This window comes from Balaenoptera musculus, chromosome 15, assembly GCF_009873245.2.
Source record: "Balaenoptera musculus isolate JJ_BM4_2016_0621 chromosome 15, mBalMus1.pri.v3, whole genome shotgun sequence".
Lineage (NCBI taxonomy): Eukaryota > Metazoa > Chordata > Mammalia > Artiodactyla > Balaenopteridae > Balaenoptera > Balaenoptera musculus.
The window spans coordinates 58486700-58506790 of record NC_045799.1 but is presented as its reverse complement, the minus strand read 5'-3'; the positions used below and the strand labels follow the sequence as shown (position 1 = coordinate 58506790).

The 20091-nt window shown below is 50.1% G+C and overlaps 1 protein-coding gene across 10 annotated transcripts in view; it reads right to left on the bottom strand.

Annotated features, from left to right (window-relative positions):
- The window catches only part of CLEC16A (C-type lectin domain containing 16A), a 213248-nt gene that overhangs the window by 104237 nt on the left and 88920 nt on the right, over nucleotides 1-20091 (bottom strand). For all 10 annotated transcript variants that reach the window (XR_005016419.1, XM_036825124.1, XM_036825125.1 and 7 more), the window contains 5 exons: nucleotides 18530-18639; nucleotides 17706-17750; nucleotides 15021-15071; nucleotides 11813-11941; nucleotides 3395-3515 (listed from right to left, as the gene is read on the bottom strand). Coding sequence is in view for 9 of the 10 variants with exons in the window: in XM_036825124.1 (XP_036681019.1) it covers nucleotides 3395-3515; nucleotides 11813-11941; nucleotides 15021-15071; nucleotides 17706-17750; nucleotides 18530-18639 (456 nt within the window). In the remaining variant the exon portion in view is untranslated. The remainder of the gene's footprint in view (nucleotides 1-3394; nucleotides 3516-11812; nucleotides 11942-15020; nucleotides 15072-17705; nucleotides 17751-18529; nucleotides 18640-20091) is intronic.

The following is a 20091-nucleotide window of genomic DNA, read 5'->3' as shown; positions in this document are numbered from 1 at the left end:
TACGCGCCAAGCTGGGCGCCGCGTGCTTCATGAACGTGATCTCTTTTGATCTTCAACAGCCCTCCTCGCAAGGTCTTTTAGAACCATTTTAAAGGCAAGGCCACTGAGCCTCACGAGCATTAAGACCCTGAGCAAGGTCACAAAGCTGCTTGCTTCCAACTACAGCAGGGGCTGCAAAATCAAATGTCAACGGGGCTAGGTGGGCGGAACACAGGAGAGCGCGGGCCCGTCTGCGGGCTCCACCCAGAGCAGCGGCGGGGCTGGGGAAGCTCACCATCTGCAACAGTGGCAACCAATTCAACCAAGGAGAGAAACCCGAAGTCCTTACCTGTTAGAGAGAAGTATTTATAGACGCAGTAACATGATGTCTTCCCTTTGCTTTAACACACTGGGGGCGGCAGGGAGCAGGGGTGGTTAAAAGAGAAACGATGGAGCCAAGGAAATGAGGCTTAGCACAAGGGCAAAAACTACTGAAGCTGAAGCCTGCATGTACAGAGACTCTACGTTCCCTCTAAAATCTAATCGATTCTACCTAGTCAAGTCTACTCTAGTCTTCCCTCCCCCTTCCCTTCCCCTCCCCCTTCCCTCCTTCCCTCCCTCCCCTTCCCCTCCTTCCTTTATGGCTGCCAGTCCTGACCTCCTCCCCACACCACACTTCTTTCCAGTGAAAACAAAACAGGCCTTCAGCACAGTTCACTTTTTTTCTGAAGGGGTGACGGCCTCTTTGATGCTCTTCTTTGGAAGCCACCTTGACAGAGCTCACCCGCCACACCTGGCCCCCCCCAGCCGGCTGCTGGACATGTGGGATGGCTTCTGAGTGCTCTTATGCTGTGGTTTCTTATCAAAGTGTGACAAGTTTAGTAAATACACTTAAAGTCTCTTCCTGCTGCAGAGCTGGTATTCCTTTAAGCAGACCCTCTCACCTTAGATAAAAGTTGACCAACCTCCAAACACTTCTCCCTGAGTCAGCTTCCTCAAGCTTCAGGGAGACAAAACACGACCTCATAAGAAGCAAGCTCAGCCTCCAACATTCAGCAACTACGAATGCCTTCACCTACATTAGGAGGTTTCCCACCTTTAGTATACACAGGAAGGCACTTTGTGAAGTGCAAAGCATGTTAATTTTTCCCCAATGGAAGGTGAGAAGCTCCAGCATTTAAGAATAAACACCAAAAAGAAAAGTCAACACGTGCGTATCTTACTCTAGTACCACATGCTCATAAAATCCGTAATTCATAGTATTTTCTGGACGGCACCCTCTTTAGCAAAGACATAATTTGCAATCAGGCTGGGTAAAGACAGACAGCCATTACTTTCTTAATGGCCAACTACCCAAAAAGGCTCAGTTAAGTGATCTCAACTAGCAATCTAATCAATTAAAATTGATAAGTGAAATACTTTTAACCTTTGTTTCAGCAGGCCATTCCTAGCGGGAGGAGGGAGGGAATATGAATTCCCAGCATAAAATTTAATTCCATTTCACGGATGCAAACATTCTTGCTGCCTTGATGGAGTGGCCCCCTTTAAAGCACACTGTTTCTCTCTCTTTCCTTGAATCCAATCAGAGAAAGATGGGTTTATGGGTCTCTCCAGCCAATTCCATCAATTTAAACCTTTACAGAAACCCCTGTGACCATTTCTCAAGGGGGAAAAGGGCCAAAGAAGATGGGCATAGAGCACAGAGGGGACGCAGCTTCCTTGTTCTTCCGAGAGAGAAGGAAAAAAGAGCAAAAACCAAGAGGAGGCAAGAATAAGGAGTTGGACATCAGGTAAAACCCATAATAATCATTTACCGAGAACCTTCCATGTGTCAGGCAGCGTGCCCTGCTCTTCATAGGCACCACCGCATTTGATTATTGGGTAATACTCCGGTTTCCTGAGCATATGCGAGGCACTATGCTCGGTCATATTCTATTTCATATTACAGTTCACTCAAGTCTCAAAACAGCCCCGTAATGTAAGGAAGATCATCCTCATTTTACAGGTGAGGAAACAGAAGTTGTGGTGGTTTCAATCATTTGCCCGAGGGAATACAGAGCAGGGCAAGGGTACCTGGCTCAAAAGCCAGCCCTCAGTGGTCTATATCATAATTGCTGGTCACACAATTGAATGAGTTTTGTTAAAACTCATTCAATTGTACACTAAAACCTGGTGAATTTTACTGGATGTAAACTATATTTCATTAACGCTGATTTAAAACAAGGGCCCTCTCATCACCGTACACTACAGAGTGGCCATCTGCTGCTCCTGCCTCTCCAGCTCCCATCTCTTCTTTGTGATTTTCCTTTGAGGGCCCCCTCCTTCCTCACCCCCAGGTGATGGGGTTCAAAAGGAACAGGTCCCACCTCCCAGCACCACAGCTGAGCATGTGACCTTGGCCTAGCCAACTTCTATAAAAGTTATAGGGAAAGAGAAGCTCTGTTTCTGTCAGCGCCGCTTAGCCAGTTCAGCAGATCTTGGTCATCTTGTCACTACTTGGTGAGAGCCCTCTGGAGGATGAAGCCAGAACAAAGGAAAGCAGAGCTGAGAGATGGAGGGTGGCAGCTTCCTGATGACATTGCTTGAGTACCTAGATCTAGCCATGCCTGAAGGCAGACTACTTTTGGTTTTACAGTGGTTATCAGCGAATTCCCCTTTCTTTTTCCTTAGGCTAGTCGAAGTTGGGTTTTCTGTCTCTTATAACCAAAGAGTCCTAAAATATCATAATGTCTTTAAGAAACAAAAAACTATCTTGCCCATCAGTGTGCACGTGCCCCACAGCAAACAGAGGAAAAAGAGAGTTATATGAATATGAGAAGGGTTACGGGAACATGACCAGGCTTTATACCCACCGTCTCCTTTAAATCTCAGCCTCACACCGCAGAGTAGAGCACTGAGGCACTGCGTGGTTAAATAAGAAGCCCAGGGTTGCAGGCTAAGCACATGGTTCTCTGGCTTCCAAAGCCATCATCTTTACCTAAATGCTGGTGATTTGCATTTTTGAAAGTTTCCTTTGTTTTAGCAGCAGAATCCTTTAGAATCCTCATTAAAATCATACAGACAACCTTTAATACACAAAACCAATCAGACTGGTGCTGCTATGACTATACGGAGGGTAGGGATCCTGGAGCTGTGCCCACCCCCGCTTGAGACCCCAATCCCCATGCACAGATCTTTCAGCAAAACCCCCGCACAGCGCCCACTGGTCTCCAGAAAGCAGGGCCCACAGACTGACTTCAAGGTGCCCAGAATCTAGGGCCCTTTCTTCGAGAGTTTCGTGTGACAAGCACACTCTGTTAGCTCACGGTCACGAATCAATCCCAGTACAACATGCAGGTCGCACATGACCCTCCGAGCGACGCGTGAGCCAGCCTGGTGGTGTTCCCCCCGCCGTGACTTGGGGTGACCAACTCACTCAGATCAAGGACGTCATCCGTTTTGATCAGGTCTTCCTCCCGCGTCAGTGGCAGCTGGGTCTCGGGCTGCCCTCGCAGTTGCAGTGACAGGGAACGGAGCATGAAGAACACCCGGATGGCCTGGACCAACAGTTTGGAGAGCAGAGAAGATGGAAACTGAAGTCATTTTGGTGAGATGCTCCATACGGAGAAATCACACAGTGACTCTTGATTTACAACAAACAAAATAAAGCCCCCCTCTCTCAGTCATGGTTCTGGTGCTTTCAGAGCCAAGATAAAAAACAATCCAGGATGCACCCTGTTTTCAATTATCCACAGGTTCAGGTTTGGGCCACTTCACCTCACTGAGCACCTGTCACTCGCCGGGACCTTTCCTCTAGTGTCATGTGACCTTCATGGCACCCCCTGCTCAGCAGGCAGCCCTGCTTCGCAGATGAGGCACTGAGACCCAAGGAGGCCAAGTGACCTGCCCCCGGCTCACATCTACGGAGGGCAAGAACCAGGCCTCTTCCAACTAAACCAGCACGGAATTTGGAAATCCAAACCATGAGTGTTTCAAGGACCCACCTACTGAATGTGGGGGTGAGGGAGACAGAAGGTGAGATGCTGGTGGGGTTCAGCGCCGGCCAGACCAGGCAGCCCTTCACCCGGGAGCCTCGGCCCCTTGGCCTCACAACAGGGGCTGTGCCACTGACAGGGCAGAGGACCTGGCACCTGGCAAGTGTGCAGTGATGTCAGTGCCCCGAGAGCCCCTCAGACTTCCCCAGCCAGCTTTCTGGGGACAGAGGTGGCCCCCATCAGCACAGGGATTCCTGGCCCATCGAGGAGGAGTCCTGGCGGACTCCAGCGTGAGCAGGCATTTCCAGAGAGCAGAAACAAAGCAGAATCCCAGGCCTTGGAAACCAGACAAGATTGTGCAGAAAGCAGCCTTCACCCTGGCGTTAGCCTGCTCTGGAGGTACCCTCCCCTTGAGTCCTAGATTGGGGCTGACTTGCCCACCAACAAGAGGCCAGGAAGGGGAGGGGCAGCCACAGGGGAGGTGGCCTCTGGGCCACTTGCCCTGACTCGTAGCTGGTGGGCCTGCCCGAGGGAAACGGCTCCTGAGTCAGACATACAGGTCTGCGTTGGACTCTCAGCTCCACCACGCTGGGCAAGGCCCCTGACCCCCACGAGCTTCCATTCGCTCCTGCGTGAAATGGGGGCGGAGTCTCTACCGCACGGGGCTGCTGGGAGATTCTGAGATGACCCTGGCGGGGCAGCAGCCAGCACGGGGTCCGTAAAGGGGCAGCCGCCCCTTACTCCCGCCACTCCACATCTGGGCACGGGGAGGCCACGGGGACAAACCACTGTCGCCACTGGTGAGCCACGCGGCCGCTTTTGGGTCCTCTTGTTTCCAAGTTCTGAGGCTGTAGGCCTGGGTCACTGAGACGGGAGGCTGCCCTTTATACGACAAGGTGCCTCCCAAAGCAAGAGACGGGGGGGACAGATGACTGCCTGCAAAGAGCCAGGCTTGCACTGGCTCCCGATGACCCAGACAACCAGGGTGCCCGTGGGCACCTCTGAACCCTAATCCTGCCTTGGCCCAGAACTGGCAGGAGACCTTGGGCCAATTACTTAATTTCCTAATGCAGAAAACTGGAAGAACAGTCCTATCTCCTGGACCTATTCTGAGGTCAGGTATTCCTCTGTCAACCAGAAGCACTAGAGAAAAGATAAGCTTTTATATGATAATGATGGTGGTGGTGGTGGCATTGATCGGATTGTTTTTAACGTTTTAAAGTGCAGTCTTCATAAAGACATCTGTAATAATCAGAAGAAAAAGAGTTGTAGTTTCACTATAAACCCAGCAACACAGGTTTTCTTTATTAAGCACCAATTGCGTGCCAAGCACCATAGGCACCTTATTGCAATGTAAAGATTTTAAGCAGGAAGGAATGGAGCTGAGAGGGGCAGGGCGATCAAGTTCACACTTGAGAGAGGTGAGGTGGGGGCTGAAACCAGGAATGTTTGATACTTGTGTCACTTAGGCATATACACAAGAGAATTCAAACCCAGCCCAAGTGCAGAAAGCCCAAGATGTGGGTGGTCACTTAAAACTATTTGGCTGTTTGAGCTCTCAAGTAAGGAGTCCTGACCTCGGAGATGAGGGGAAATAAAACAGAAAAAGGAAATAAAACAGAAGAAGGGTTTTTCTGTGTCAAAAACCCATTCCTCTCGGAGTTCTGAAGGCAAAGAAATCAAGCAGGACCAAAGCTGGGGGATGAGAAAGGAGAAACGTGTGTGGCTTCCTACAGCCCGATCACTCTGAAAACCAGAAACCTTCCAACATTAAAGGAGCCTGGAATTGGGCTCCTAAGGTAGACCTTTTTGATGAAACATCTGCTTTTGCTCTTCAAGTAACAAAATGGAAGATATTTCCAGGAATACAAAATAATAACAATAATAAAATAATTAAAAATATAAAACAAAATAAATACCCCCAATAATACTTTTCCTGCGTCCTGCCCCAACTCCTAAGAGAAGGAAGAGCATGTGAGAAGCCCACACCCATGAATGTGAGGGCAGGTTCCCACAGGGCCAAGTACTCCACTTGGGCTCCCATGGGCATCTATGGGGTTTGGCAGGCATGGTGACCAGCCCCACAACTCGGAGAATCCACAAAAGAAAGGTGAGATACCCGGATAAGGGTCATCAGATCATCCCACTGCCCTCTAAAACAATAACCGCTCCCTCTGTTTACCCATGGCCTGCCAGGTACAGGTGAGAGTTGTACTGTGTCACCTCGTTCGAGCCTTTTAACAACCCTGCATGGTTCCCATTTTATAGACAGGAAACCAAAGCCTAGAGACGTTAGGCAGCCTGCCCAAGGTGATTCAACTAATAACCAGACTCCAAAGTCTGTGTTCTTCCAACCACATGCCTTTGCCTTCAAAAGACTGAAGGATTAGGGCCCAGGCTCTTATTGAGTGTTTTTCTTGACTTTGCTAAATAAATGTGCAAGTTTAAAAGTATTACTGAAAAGGAAAAAGGCATCCTTATTCTTTGAGGTGTTTTCATAGAACGATACGAAGACTGATTCTGGAAGAAGAGATTAGATTTGGAAAGGCGTGATGGCTGACCAAGCTCAAATATAAAGAAGAGACTTTTCCGGTTTGCTTCCACGCAGCTGGGAGTAAGCCCTGGCAAGGAGAGCCCCATGAGTGGGGTGGGGGATGGCTTCCAAGTCAGACAGAACTTGGTTCATCCTGGGGTCAGGCGAGTCACGTGGATCCCCCGAGCCTGGGCTGGAGCTCTGGAAATGGAGTGCCCACCACCACAATCACAGGGTGGGAGATAGTGGAGGGGACACCTTGAGCCCTGGAGCAACGCTTGGTCCGAGCCCTCTCTTCCGCTGCCCTTGCCGCGTGTGCAAGCTGATGAGTTCAGGCGACAGTCACTCAGGTTAGGAGCCCACTGAGGCCGTGGAAGTCAGTCATTCTTAAAAGAGTGCTGAAGCAGTTTAAAGTGGGCATAGCCCTTTGGGAAAGCAATTTGGCAATATGTAGAGAGTCACACAAAAAAATGTTCATACCCTTTGAACCAGAAATTCCACTTCTGGGAACTTATCCTAAAGAAATAAGCCAAAAGAAAGGAAACACTGTATTTGTGAAGCTGCTCATTACAGTTTAGTTGAAAATAATGTAATACTGGGAGCAACCAAAATGTCCACCAGCAGGAAAATGCCAGAGTAAATTATGGCAAAAGTCACCAGATAAACTTTTTATGCAGCAGTTAAGAAATTAGGCTTATTAAAACTGTATCACAGTATAAAAAACTTCTTGCTCTACAATGGAGAGAGAAAAGCAGCAAGGATGAATGCAAGTCCATGGGCCCATGCCCCACGCAACCATGAAAAGATGTGTTTGCAAACAAAAATGGGAGGAGACACACAAAATGTATTGTTTGTTTAGGGTGATGAAATCACAGGAAATTCTTTCCCCCTACTTTCGAAACTTCATGAGATGTTATTGTATTTTCTTTAATGCATGGTATACATCCAAAGAGTAAAAGCAAAATAGCCTATTTCCTCAATGTCAATAGCGATAAACACAAAAACTGTTTGTGGTTTTACGAGGGAACAGGGACACAGAACGAACGGAGGGACAAATAAAACTTCATGCAAATATCTTTATTTCATAATGGCTTCCATGGTTACTCCATAAAGATGGCTACCAAATGTAAAATAGATAGCTAGTGGGAAGCAGCTGCATAGCACAGGGAGATCAGCTCGGTGCTTTGTGACCACCTAGAGGGGTGGGATAGGGAGGATGGGAGGGAGACGCAAGAGGGAGGAGATATGGGGATATACGTATATGTATAGCTGATTCACTTTGTTATACAGCAAAAACTAACATACCATTGCAAAGCAATTATACTCCAATAAAGATGTTTAAAAAAAAAAAAAAAGATGGCTAGTGGCTTAAATTCAGTTTTGGGTGTTCACCAGAAAGTCCTCTCCCTAACTCTATTTTCTCTAGCATTAAGCTTCAGTAGGTTTAGATCATTAAGGACTGTTTCTTTCCCACTCAAGATGCTAGAATGCTCTACCACTCTTCAGGCACCTCACAGCTGCTCTCTCCCATTTACTCTGGGCAAGACCTGAGAGGCAGGACACATGAGGAACCTGAGGCTCAGGGAGGTTAAGTAACTTGCTCAAGGTCACACAGCTAAAGTTGGGATTGATTGAACCTTGACTGGTCTGTGAGCCTGTGTTCTTTCTTAACTGCTTCTCTCAACTGCCCTTCCATGTGGGGTGGGTCCAGCTCAAGTCCAAGGTTATGCATGCATGTCCTCATCAGATGCCAGTAGTTCCTGTGACCTCATTTCAACATGAATTTCCCTTCTTAGATGGGATGGCTCAGTGGCACTCTTGCTATTTTGGTCTTATTTTGTATTATTTGTTTTCTGTCTATTCTTGCATCTAGCACAGTGCCTAGAAAATGCTTGATAAACATGTCAAATGATAGGATAAATGGTGTAACTTGCAAAAGGCAAGAGGGAAAACATGACTTTATTGCCAGATGTCTCCCCGTGGTCTGCAAGGCTCTGACCCTCCTCTCCTAACCCCTTCCCTCGCTCCGCTCCAGTCACCCCGTTCCTTGGACACGCCTTACTCTTTTGCATCTCGCAGCCTTTGCACTTACTGCTCCCTTTGTCTGGAAAGTGCCTCCTTTACATCTTTGCCTGGCTGGCTCCTTCTCACTCTCTAGGTCTCTGCTCAGATGTCACCTTGGCCGAGCAGCTTCCCCTGATCACTCTGTCCAAAGCAGTGCCCCCTCTTTGCTTCAGAGCCCTCACTGCAGCCTGGTATCACACTTGTTCATAAACTTTGCCTCTCTCCATGCGATGAGAGGCCCCGAGGTGGGGCCGCATGCCCTGCTCACTGCTGCACCCTCAGGAGTCCAGCGGCTCTTTGACAAACGTATGAAGGAATGATTTACCAGTAAGGGTGGTTTGAACTACTTTGACAAGTCCTTAAGGAAAATAAAGGGTGGGATTTCTGAAAAGGGTCAGCCTCCTAAAAGTTAGAAAAGTCTATACTCGGCAGAAGGGAAAAAAAAAAAAAAGGGAAGGAAAACCTTTGAATCCAACAGGACGAGATGGAATGTTCTCTGGATACAAGCAAAGAACATGAAACAAACCACATAAGCCCTCAATTGCTTGCTAAACCATACACTTCCTTTAGCTCAAATTCAAAGCACACTGCTGTGTTCTGATGCTTGAAATGGGCCGAGGAGCTAAGCTTCTGGAGGATTCCAGACAGCTGCCTTGCATCAGGAACTGGACTGGGGCGAGGGGTCAAAATTCCCCTTCAGAAATGGATCCTGGAAGTCACAAAGGGAAGCTTCTCTCAGGTGGATGGCTCTGCTTTGAGGTGGCCAGCCCCCTTTTATCTCATCCTGCCACCTTCTCCCTGGCTCTAAACCCACGGATGCTCGGACTTGGGAGTTGCTTTTATAAACTCACCGGACAGACGAAGGCCAAACAAGCGACCCCAGGGAAGCCCAGACGTCCCAGGGGCTCTGCCTGTGCTTCAGTTAGCAGTTTGGGCCGTGCAGCCCATCTGGGGCAAGGGAGGCGGGCAGCACAGTCCTGGGAACTTGAACTAAGAGAGATGTGAGGGCAAGGGAGGAAGAACCCCAACCTCAGGCACCTACTGGCCTTTGTGTTTCTGCCTTATTGCTGAGTCCTCCTGAGGACCCTGGCAGGGCAGGCACTGCTGCTTTCTGGGTGAGGAGACAGTGGCTCAGAAGGGAGCAGGAACCCCAAAGCCCAAGCAACCTTCCCTCTGCCATACGCCTCACCCCTGAATTTCTCCTGTGGATCAAGATCGTTTGCCCCAAGCCAGCAGGACATGATGCCAGGAACCAGCCAACAAGGCCAAGGTCCTCGCTGGGCTCCAAGGCCTCTGGGAACTGCCTCCTTCAGCTCCTCCCAGCCCCATCACTTCCCACGTAGCCTCCCTCACGGTGGGCTCCAGCCACGGTCCCCTCTTCGTCAGCAGTGCCACGTCATATGAGCTCATAGCCTGTGTGAATGTGCCACGTCTTTCTGGGCCTTTGCCTCCCCCAGCTGCCCAGCCCTTCCCCACAGTCTCGGCTCAAGGACCAGCCCTCTGTGCTGCTCCACCTCCTTCCCCGGGTAGGATGAGGGACCTGACCCCACTTTCCTTTAGAAACGGCCTTGGCCCATGGACTGGCGCTGCCTCTTCCCATCTTGAGGAGTGGGGCTAATAAACACAATGAAGGCGGCAGTGGCAGGCAGGGGGTCAGAATGGCCACACTGCCTGGGTTGAATTCTGGCTCTGCTACTTATTAGCTGGGGGACCTTGAGCAAATCACTTGACCTCTTCGTGCCTCAGTTTATCCCTCTGCAAGATGGGGATAATACTAGCGCCAACCTTCTAGGGTGGCTGTAGAATTACGTGAGGAAATTCATATAAAGAACTGATATGAATGATCTGTTTTATCACACAGGCTATGAGCTCAGATGACTGTTAAGGAAACCTGACGCACTGTGGACCGAAAAGCAGGCAGGATGCAACCCAGAGCAGCAGCTCTCAACGTTCACAACCTTCTGGACCTTCCGGCTCAGGGTCCAAGGAGGACCTGGGGACGGGTCCTCTCTGGCCTGGGGACACAATAGCTTGACTGGGTGTGTTGCCATTACCCTGCTCGGGAGCATCTCCTAGGCCAACCGAAGGTTAAGGGTGAGCATGTCCACTCCATGAAGGAGTGCAGACATGACATGCATTTGTCAGAACCAATCCCCCCCGTAAAAGCCGGTGCCAAGGATGCCCAGTGCAAACACTGCCACTCGCAAACAATCGTGTGCCCGGCCACGGGGCCCATAGCCCTGGCTGGAAGCACAAGGAAGGAAGGCGTCACTGGCCCGGAGGGAGGGTGGGTCCTGCGGTGAGGGCTGTGGGTTTGGTCAGACAGCAGGGAATGTGGATTGACTGCAGACACGGGTCCAACTTCCTCTGTGCCCCACCCCCACCCGGCCAGGCATCTGAGGCAAAATCGCCAGCAGGAAGGCCATGGAATCCTCTTGCTTTAGGCGGATCCAGCAAGTCAATCCCGCCCCTCAAAATCTAAAGGTTAAAACACTTCTGCCACTCTGGTTACACTTGGATTAACTCAGAGGAAGGTGCGGCCTGATAACGGGAGCCGAGTGCAATGAATTCCTCTAATTTATCCACTAACCGCCACATCTCCAGGGAACGATTTTCTAGGAAAAGGTTATGGTGCTTTCTAAGAAAGAAACTGATCTTACCAGGGAGATAAAATACCCCGAACAGCCCTGGGAGATTGCTTCAGAAAAAAAGTGCTGATAACGGAAGCGCACACTGCAGCTGGGTTCTGAGAACTAATCTCTTCACACACCTCTCCTGCAGGCCAGCGAGAATCACAATTGCATTTGCGTGTGCCTCGCCCCCAAGATCCCTCAGATACCTTAACACCACGCCATCTCTGGGGGACCCGGCCTCTCGGGGCTGCTTTCACAGCAGCCTCACCTGCACTATGTCGACTGCTCACCCCCCCCATGCTCCTTCGCAGAAGCCCGGCCCCGCTTCCTCTCTCAGAGCTCTGGGGTTGGGACCGGCTCCGCACCAGCAAAGGCAGCCTGCCTGCCACCGACATCCGACATCCGGCATCCGGGGCCAGATAGGATGGAATTTCAATCTCTGCTTTAACAAAGCGCAGCGCGCCTGGGGAAGTTAGGCCTGGTGGCGCGGTGCGAGGGAGGGGCTCTGGCTCTTCTGAAGGCGTGTTGGAAGGCAGGTCTGGATGTGGTCGGAAACCCTCTGCCCCCCGCCCTGGAGGTGCTCCTGGCGGGCAGCAGCCCAGGAGAGGCTGCGTCCAGCGCCCACTCACCCGCCGGGTCTTCTCCACGTCACCACACGGCAGCCGCTTCACAAAGTCAATGCCCGTCAGCGGCGTGCCCGTTGGCGGCAGCAGGATGGAGGCGTCCATCATGAGATATTCCACATTCATGGGCTTCATCTAGAAGACAGACATCGGAGGGAAGCTCACTGAAGGGAGGAAGGGGCAGGGGCAGGTGACACTGGCCTCTCACCTCCATCTGCACATATTAAAGAGCACATCAACCTCGATTCAGACCGAGTGAAGCCTCGAGGCAGCCAGATGTGAGAGATGTGCCTTGTTGTTTTCGAAGTTGCAGATGTCCCCTCATCTGCAGTGACAGCTCACACACTCTGGAGAAGCTGCCTCCCTGCTGTGAAAAGCTCCTCTTTCTCACCCTCTTGTTCCCCTCCCGAGCAGGGAGAGGGGCCTCAGTAAGGAGGCCAGCCCTTTACGGTGGTCCCTTTAGGGTGGTCTGCCCCGTGTGCGGAAGCCTGACTGCTGCCCGCCTCCTTCGCTGGCACTTCCAATACGACGACAGCAGATGTAGCGACGTGGCTCCCGTTTAAGGGGACCTGACTGCGGGGCAGGCAGAGAACTAGCGGCTTTGCACGTAGGCCCCGTCCAAGCCTCCCAACAACCCCAACAGGGAGGCTGCCGAACTTACAGAGAAAACGGAGGCTCAGGGAAGCCGAGGAATGGATGTGGGCACACTCAGCCGGCTGGTGGCAGCACCATGACACGGACCCAGGCCTGCCCGGCTCCAGACCCACTATGATTTCCACAACACAACCCGCATTCCCCCTTCCTTCCTCGCCTCCCTGGCTTCTAAGCTGGGGTAACAGAACCAAGTCACTTATTAAGCACCTACTACTCGCCAGGCCCCTGCAGGGCTCACCTCCTACTGTGCGGGTGCCGGGGCTGTCCCATACTACAGAGGGGATCGCTGAGCTCGGAGGGAGGGCGCGTGCCCACAGCCACTGGGCCAGCCAGGGCAGAGCTGCCTGCCTCCTTCCACACCGCCTCCAGGAAGTCTTCTCCGATTACCAAGACACATGCTAACATCACCTCCCCTCCTGGAACTTTGTTGCATCAGTACTGACCCCTTAATGTGCACGTGTTGTTGGACACTGACACTTCATTTACCTGGCATCATAAAGGAATGACATTTCACAAAGGTAAATATTCTATAGAATTAATTTTACTCCTTTAAGCATCATAAGCTTTTTCGTGCCTCCTTTTTTTAGAAAGTGGGCTTCAATCATATCACACTTTCTTTTCCCTCCTGTAACATAAAGCTGACTAAACAAGGCAGAGCTGTGGAGAGGGTCCGGCCGTCCAGAGACCTGGTGAACAGGGAGCCCCTTTGCACGCGCTGCCTACCTTCTTTTGGACCCGTGAAGCCTTCCTCCAAAGGCCTGAGGTCCACCGTCGCTATTCCTTTACGCCAGAGTGGGGGTGGCAGAGCCCTGTCGCCCACCCGGGGCGCCTGGGGTACCAGCCTTCCCGCAGGGCCTTCCTGGCCTGCCTTCGGCTCCCTCGTAACTTTCTTCCCTCCACCCCTCCGCTCTCAACCACCTCCCAACAAGCCCCCTCTAGGACTCCTGCCCATTATGCCTCTGCATGAAGCAAGAGGTGACAGGAAAAACAGTGAAGGGTCAGAAGTGAAGGCCTGGCTTTGGCAGCACCCGAGAGCCTGTCCCAACTTCGCTGAGCTTAGTGCTGGTTTCCTTAAGTCTGAGCTAACGACTCAGATACGGGGGCTGGGTATATGTCAGCTGTTACTTCCCTAGAGTGCCAGGCTTTGTGCAAAACATGCAATAAATGTGTCACTGAGACAAACAAACAAAACCCAGGAAGCTCCCTAGGGCAGGAGGGAGGGGAACCGAATATCTGTGTGCTGAACCTCTATAGGAAGCAGCCCTTAGGTATTTCACAACCAGCCTGGAAAGCTGTGTGGTCTGGGCCCCATTTTACAGATGGAAAAATCCAGGCTCAGAAGTAAGCAACCCGCCCAGGGTTCCAGTTAGTAAGTAGCAAAAGCAGAAACTGTGCAGGGGTTTAGGAGCCCAAGCTTTTCTGTGTTGTCAAGTGACACACGAGCCTTACGTTTCCAAACAAGAAGCCAAACTTCTGGAGAATTACATTGTGGAAGGGGACGTCACGGGCATAACATAAGACGGCAGCTGACCACTGACTCCACTCCACTCCAATTCATGGTCCAAAGAGTAGAAGACTGAGACACTCTTTGGGGGGGGGTCGAGGGGATAACGGGGTGTGGCCATCAAAGGTGTGAGGCGCACACGGGCAGCTCACATAGCACCGAGAGGAGGCCTGGTCACTGCTGGGGCATTTCTGGAGGTGAATTATACCAGTTTACACTTTTCCCTTGAAAAGGCTCCGCGAGGCCTCAGACGTGCTGTGAGCGAGGATGTGGTGAGGGCCCAGCCATCCAGAAGCCCAGAGACGAGCCAGGGACCCAGGGAGCTACACAGCACACGCTGTCTTTTTCTTTCTGACATTTTAAACCCTTGGGTTTATTGTAAAGTTCCCGAATCACTTCACTCTTTTGTCCATGAAAAGGGCGATTTATCATCTAGTTACTGAGTGTCAGCTAAGGGGCAGGTGCTTATGGGGACGCAGAGGCAAATGAACAAAACAGAGCAACCTGCAATCTTCTGCAAGACAGGGAAGACCCCGGGCTGGCACTGCAGGCTCAAGGAAAAGCCAGGTGCGGGAACATTCTGGTGGCACAGAGAAGAAGGAGGCAGCACAATATGCAGAGCAAGGCAGGACACTGGGAGGTGACGGCTCTGCTCCTCAATGGCTGGGCACATGTGGGCACCTCCCTCAAGCTCTCTCTTATTTCCTTATCGGCAAAAGCAGGATAATGATAGCAGTGACTCCCATCAGGCTGACGTGGGGATTAAGAGATTTCACATGTATGACATGCTGTACACACCTGACACGGACTAAGTCCTCAATCAAATACTATTCATATCAAAGTGAATCTTTCTGAACCAACTTATGACTCAGCCTAACTTAGGGGGAGTGAATGTCATCTGAAATTTCACTGGTGGGGATCAAAAGGCACTGTTTTCAATGCACTTCCCCACCAGTCTCTGCCATTCCGACGGAAAGCTCCGAATGAGACGAATTCTCCCCTGGTTCGGCAGGACAAGCTTTGCATACCCACAAGCGCGTCTGGCCCCTCACTCACCGTCATGCTCCTGTACTCATCTTCAAACATGTCCAAAAAGATTTCTTCTCCCTAAAAAGAAAGGAAGGAAAGAGAAGATTATGCACATTTTTTTTCCCCATAAACAACAAAGTATTATAAACTCCAGTTCGAGGCTTTTGGGGCCATCTGTTTCTTATTAGCTAGTTCTCGTAAATCACCAGGAAGTGAAATACACACGTGAATAAGAACACACACACCCAAATGAAAGCCCAAATATCAAATTGCACCTCAACACTTTTCTCCTTTTTTTCAAGCATGTGTAGTTAGATTTCTAGTGTCAAGGCAGTTAATTAAAAACAACAAAAATAACTTCATATATACTTAAAATATAAAAAGGGTTAATGTTTCAAGTATTTAACGTCATCTGCTTGCTGAGAATGGTTGGAGAAAATAAGAATCTCGGTTAAGTTGTCATGTTAAAGCTAAGAGGCTCCACACCTCTGAAAGGAAGAGTATGATTAAATATGCTTAACTCTAAAATTATACGGCTTGTTCCATTTGTTTTTGAGGCGCGCCTTTGGGGTTGTGGAGTTCCTGCAGCCCTGATGACTCTGCCCCGGAGGTCCCTCCCAGAACAGGGTGGCGGGGAGGAATTGGCTCTGAGACACAAAGACCAGGGGCCAATCTCAGCCGTACCTCTTGGAGCCTCTCTTTGTTTCACTGCAAGACTGGGATGAGAGCCCACGTCTGTGCAATAGGAAGACAAAATGAGTTGATGCACACGGTCATTATGACCACCCTGGATAGGACCGCAGCGGGGGAGGGCAGGGGAGACTTGGCTGAGCGAGTCAGGGCTGTTAGAGCTGGCCTGTCTCCTAAGCGCCCTCCCCCCCCCCCCCCCCCCCCGGCCACACACACACAGTTGGGGGTGGGAAAAGCAATAGGTCCTCTATATGTTTTTCCAGTGATCAGAACCACAGGTAAACTTGAAAGTTCTTGTGTGGTGTGAGAACCATGCAATAACCACAGAAATAGCAACCCTTGAGAATATCCATAAGCTTGTGAGATACTGTACTTAGGGTGCAAACCTTTTAGGATACAAGAGAGAAAAATCTGGGTTGGGAGAAGGGAGCTGCAATTCAACTGCAGTTCTCCTTTTGTCAGTGAGAAAGAAAAATCCTCTGGGAAGATGCCTACCTATATGTCTTCCTGTTTTTGCAATCCAGAAGCTTTCTGGGGGCCAGGGTGGGGGTGGGGGGGCAGGGGAATAAACTAAGAGCAGTTATACTGGAAAGAGCTTCAAAGATGACTCTGCCGAGGACTCCTATCCTCACTGCAAGGCCAAGTGTGGTTTGGGCCGGTCTAAGGGGAGACTGGGATTTCTGCCCTGGTGCGTGGGGCCCACAGTGGTGCCACCCTTGTCTGGGCACGTCCACCGTGTTGCAGCTGCGTGGCATCATCTGATCCCGGCGAGGTACACTTCCAGATTACATGACCTGGTTTTATCTCAACGAACACTGACAATAATGGGCAGTGGCTTAAAAAGCTTCTTACAAAGAAAAAGATTCCCATGCATATATGTATCTAGTTCACAGCAGTTTAAGGAGAGTACAAACAATGAATAACAGTGCAAGTGAATGAGAAAAGGGCGGGGCCGACGCCTTTCCTCCTCCAGGGAGGATCTCTTCATCAGCCAGAGTACAAGGGCAAACCACCACTCACTGGATCTGGAGAGATATGATGTGGAGGCCAAAAAGTCAGAAACTACTAAGCCGGCTTGACATATGGATTAATCCACTGTTGCTGACAAATGATGAGCCTTGCCTAAGGCTATATTATGCCTTAAGAAAAGAGGTAAACAAAACCATCACAATGCAGTATCTTAAAACGAATCATCTGGAAACTGAAGACAGATCTACAAGTTTTCCAAATACTGAAAGTTACGGTGGTCCTTTACCAGCTCTCACTAAATTCATGATAAATGTTTAGAGCCTGTATGTGCACACAGGCACACTTCATTTTATTGCACTTTGTTTTACTGCTTCACAAATACCGACTTTTTTTTTACAAATTGAAAGTCCATGGCAACCCTGTGTTGTCAGATGATAGTTAGCATGTTTTAGCAATAAAGTATTTTTAATTAAGGTATGTACTTTTTTTTATACACCATGCTATCACACACTTAGCAGACCACAGTACAGTGTAAGCACAACTTTGATTAGCGCTGGGAAACCAAAACGTTTGCGTGACTCTCTTTATTGTGAAATTTGCTCTATTGTGGTGATCTGGAACCAAACCCACAGTATCTCTGAGGTCTGCCTGTACATGTATATAAATATTACACATGCATATAATTCATAAACTCATATGTAATTCAGTAATTTTATATGTATAAACATATGTAATTCATGAACACATAAGTTCATATGTATTATTTAGTCATATGAGTATCTGTATATAATTCATCATTTACATGTAAATTCATCAATAAACAAATTCATATATAATTGATAAATAAACAGTCCCATACTAGGGGTGAGTCCTCAAAAGTTGTACTGATACAAGAGCATGGACAGATAAGTGCAGAGACCACTGCTCCGGAGAGGATGAAATTGAACATTTTTACTCAGGACCCATAGGGTGTAAGAAATAACTGAAGACACTACAGTCTGGTTTATACGACACACACACACACTGCTGTACCCCTGAGTTCTGGCAGTTTACCTTATAGAAATGCCGCACCAGGTGGACACTTTCTTCTCGGGCTCCCTGTTAAAAGAGAGGGAGGGTGTGAGGGGGCAGGTCTCACCGAGGCGAGTGAGTTGGGTAAATCACGAATTCTAAAGTCTGAGTCTATATAAGACATATGCTGGGCTAATAATCTTAATCTATAAAGTGGTTCTTCATAAGGGGGTGGGGGAAAAGGCGCTCAAAATAAAAACGGGCAAAGGACAGACGATTCAATGTGATGACATGGAAAGTTGTTGATACACAGTTACATGAGAGAAACGGGTTCTACAATATGGCCTTGATGACTCTGTTTTTATAAAAAGAAAACTTCACTTGTAAACGTGTGTGTGAGTGTATGTGGTATCTGGAAAGACACACACCGAAGTGTCAACTATCATTACCTTTTACCTCTCTGTAGTTTCTAAACTTTCTAAAATAAACATGGAAAATAAGAGGGAAAACAATGAAAGCTATTTAAAACAATGAATGAACATAGTAGCACGATAAACCATAAATAAATAAATGTGTATCTGTACACATATAAAACTTCCATAATATAAAAAGAAAAAATCCTGGAGACAAATACAGAGCCAAATACAAGAGAACTACTAAAACTCACTATTAAGTGGGCTTCTCGGGCCCATCTCAGTGGAAGGGCAGGTCCATGGGAGCAAGTGGGTAGAGGGGGCGGCAGGGGTCTGGGGCCCAGCTTCCTCCCAGTGGTGCTGAGGACCGGGCTGCGGACCAGATGCAGCAGCTTCCCAAGACCTCCTCCTACCCTCCCCCAGGGCACGGGCGCAGGAGGAAGGGGGCCTCACCTCCAGGCAGGCCAGGTGTACGTCCTTTATGATACAGCCTGTGCTGGTCACTACTTGCTGCTTTAGGAGCAGGCAGCTCAGCTCCAGCGTCGCCAACCGGATCTTGCCATCTGCAGAGCACACCAGGGTCAGCCGCGCGCACCCCGGGCTGCACGCCCTCACAGGCAGTCTCTTGCCTTCCCGACTTGGAGGTCAGCAGGTCAGCTGGCAGGTCCCCCGACATCCAGTGGGGGTACAGAGGGAACCCCCATGTGCCAACCTCCTTCCCAATCAATTACAATTGAATGTTTTCATCAAAACCGCCTATACCAAATGCTACCCAAAGTCCCCTTATGGAGGGAGGGGAGGCAGGAAAAATGGGTAACTACTTATTACTGAAGGCCTAGAAAGTGGCCATCTGCGGTCACTTTGCTTGTCCAGCATTCCTTCCCTTTCTTCAGGGACGAGCACCCCCAGTTTCCCTTGGAGAGCCACCAGCCCTGCTCTCGGTCATGTGATTTGGGTGGAGCTGGTCCTGCTTCCCCTGTCCCAGGGGTGGGCACATCCCCCAGGCTGGTCAGGGCCATCCAGCCCCCTGGTCACAGTGACTGGGTAGGGGGCGAGCAAGGGAGCCAGTCACAGCCAGTCACAGCCAGTAAGGCTCAGTTCCACAACTTGCTGGAACCACCAGGCTCGAGACCCTCTCCTCGTGCTGGGCTGCGGAGAGGACAGGGACAGCGGTGGGGCCCTGATGGCCCGAGCACTACAGTCCGCAGTGGCCACCTCACCAGCGTGCTCTACAAACTGAACCCTGAGTCCTCCCTTCCAACAGGCTGCCCAGCGTCTCTCCTACAGCAAGTCCAGAGCCGGACAGGTGGCGGGAGCTGCAGGCAGGCATCTGGCCAAGGCAGAAGGCCACAGAGCCCAAAGGCAGGCTTGAAAACATTGTTCGAGCCCCGGACTCAGCTGTGCCTCAAGCCAGCGCCCAACAGACGTGAAGTCACACAAGCCAACAGTCTTGTTTGTTTGTTTGTATTGTCTCAGCGAGTCTCAGTTGGGTTTCTGTCAACTGCAACCAAGTTCTGACTAACACAGCCTGCTGTCCTGCTGTGAGCCAGGCATGGTCTGGATGCTTTAGAGACGCTCCCTCAAGGAGTCTCTCTAAAACCCCACTGCAATGGGTGCTCTAAAGGCTGAGGTTTAGAAAAGTGAAGTGGCTTGTCCCAAGTCTCACCCTGGGCTGTGGTGGACTCCAGGTGCCCTGAATGCCAAAACTCACATCTGGCATCGTCCCTAGAAAGCACCCGTGACCGCCTGACTGAAGGGCATCCTGCTCTTAGCAAACTCCCCCTCAGTCTTTAATCTCATTTCTGGGGAGAGGCCTCCACGTGGAAGGAGGGGCCAGGAGAGGGGGTAGTTTCTAGGCCACATCTCCGAGGTCTTGGAAACAACAGGGACCAGGATGGACCACTGGGGAAAAACTCAAGGCAGACACACCGCTGCACACCTCCCTGGCTGGCCTGTAATGGTGTGTGTGTGTGTGTGTGTGTGTGTGTGTGTGTGTGTGTGTGTGTGTGTGTGTG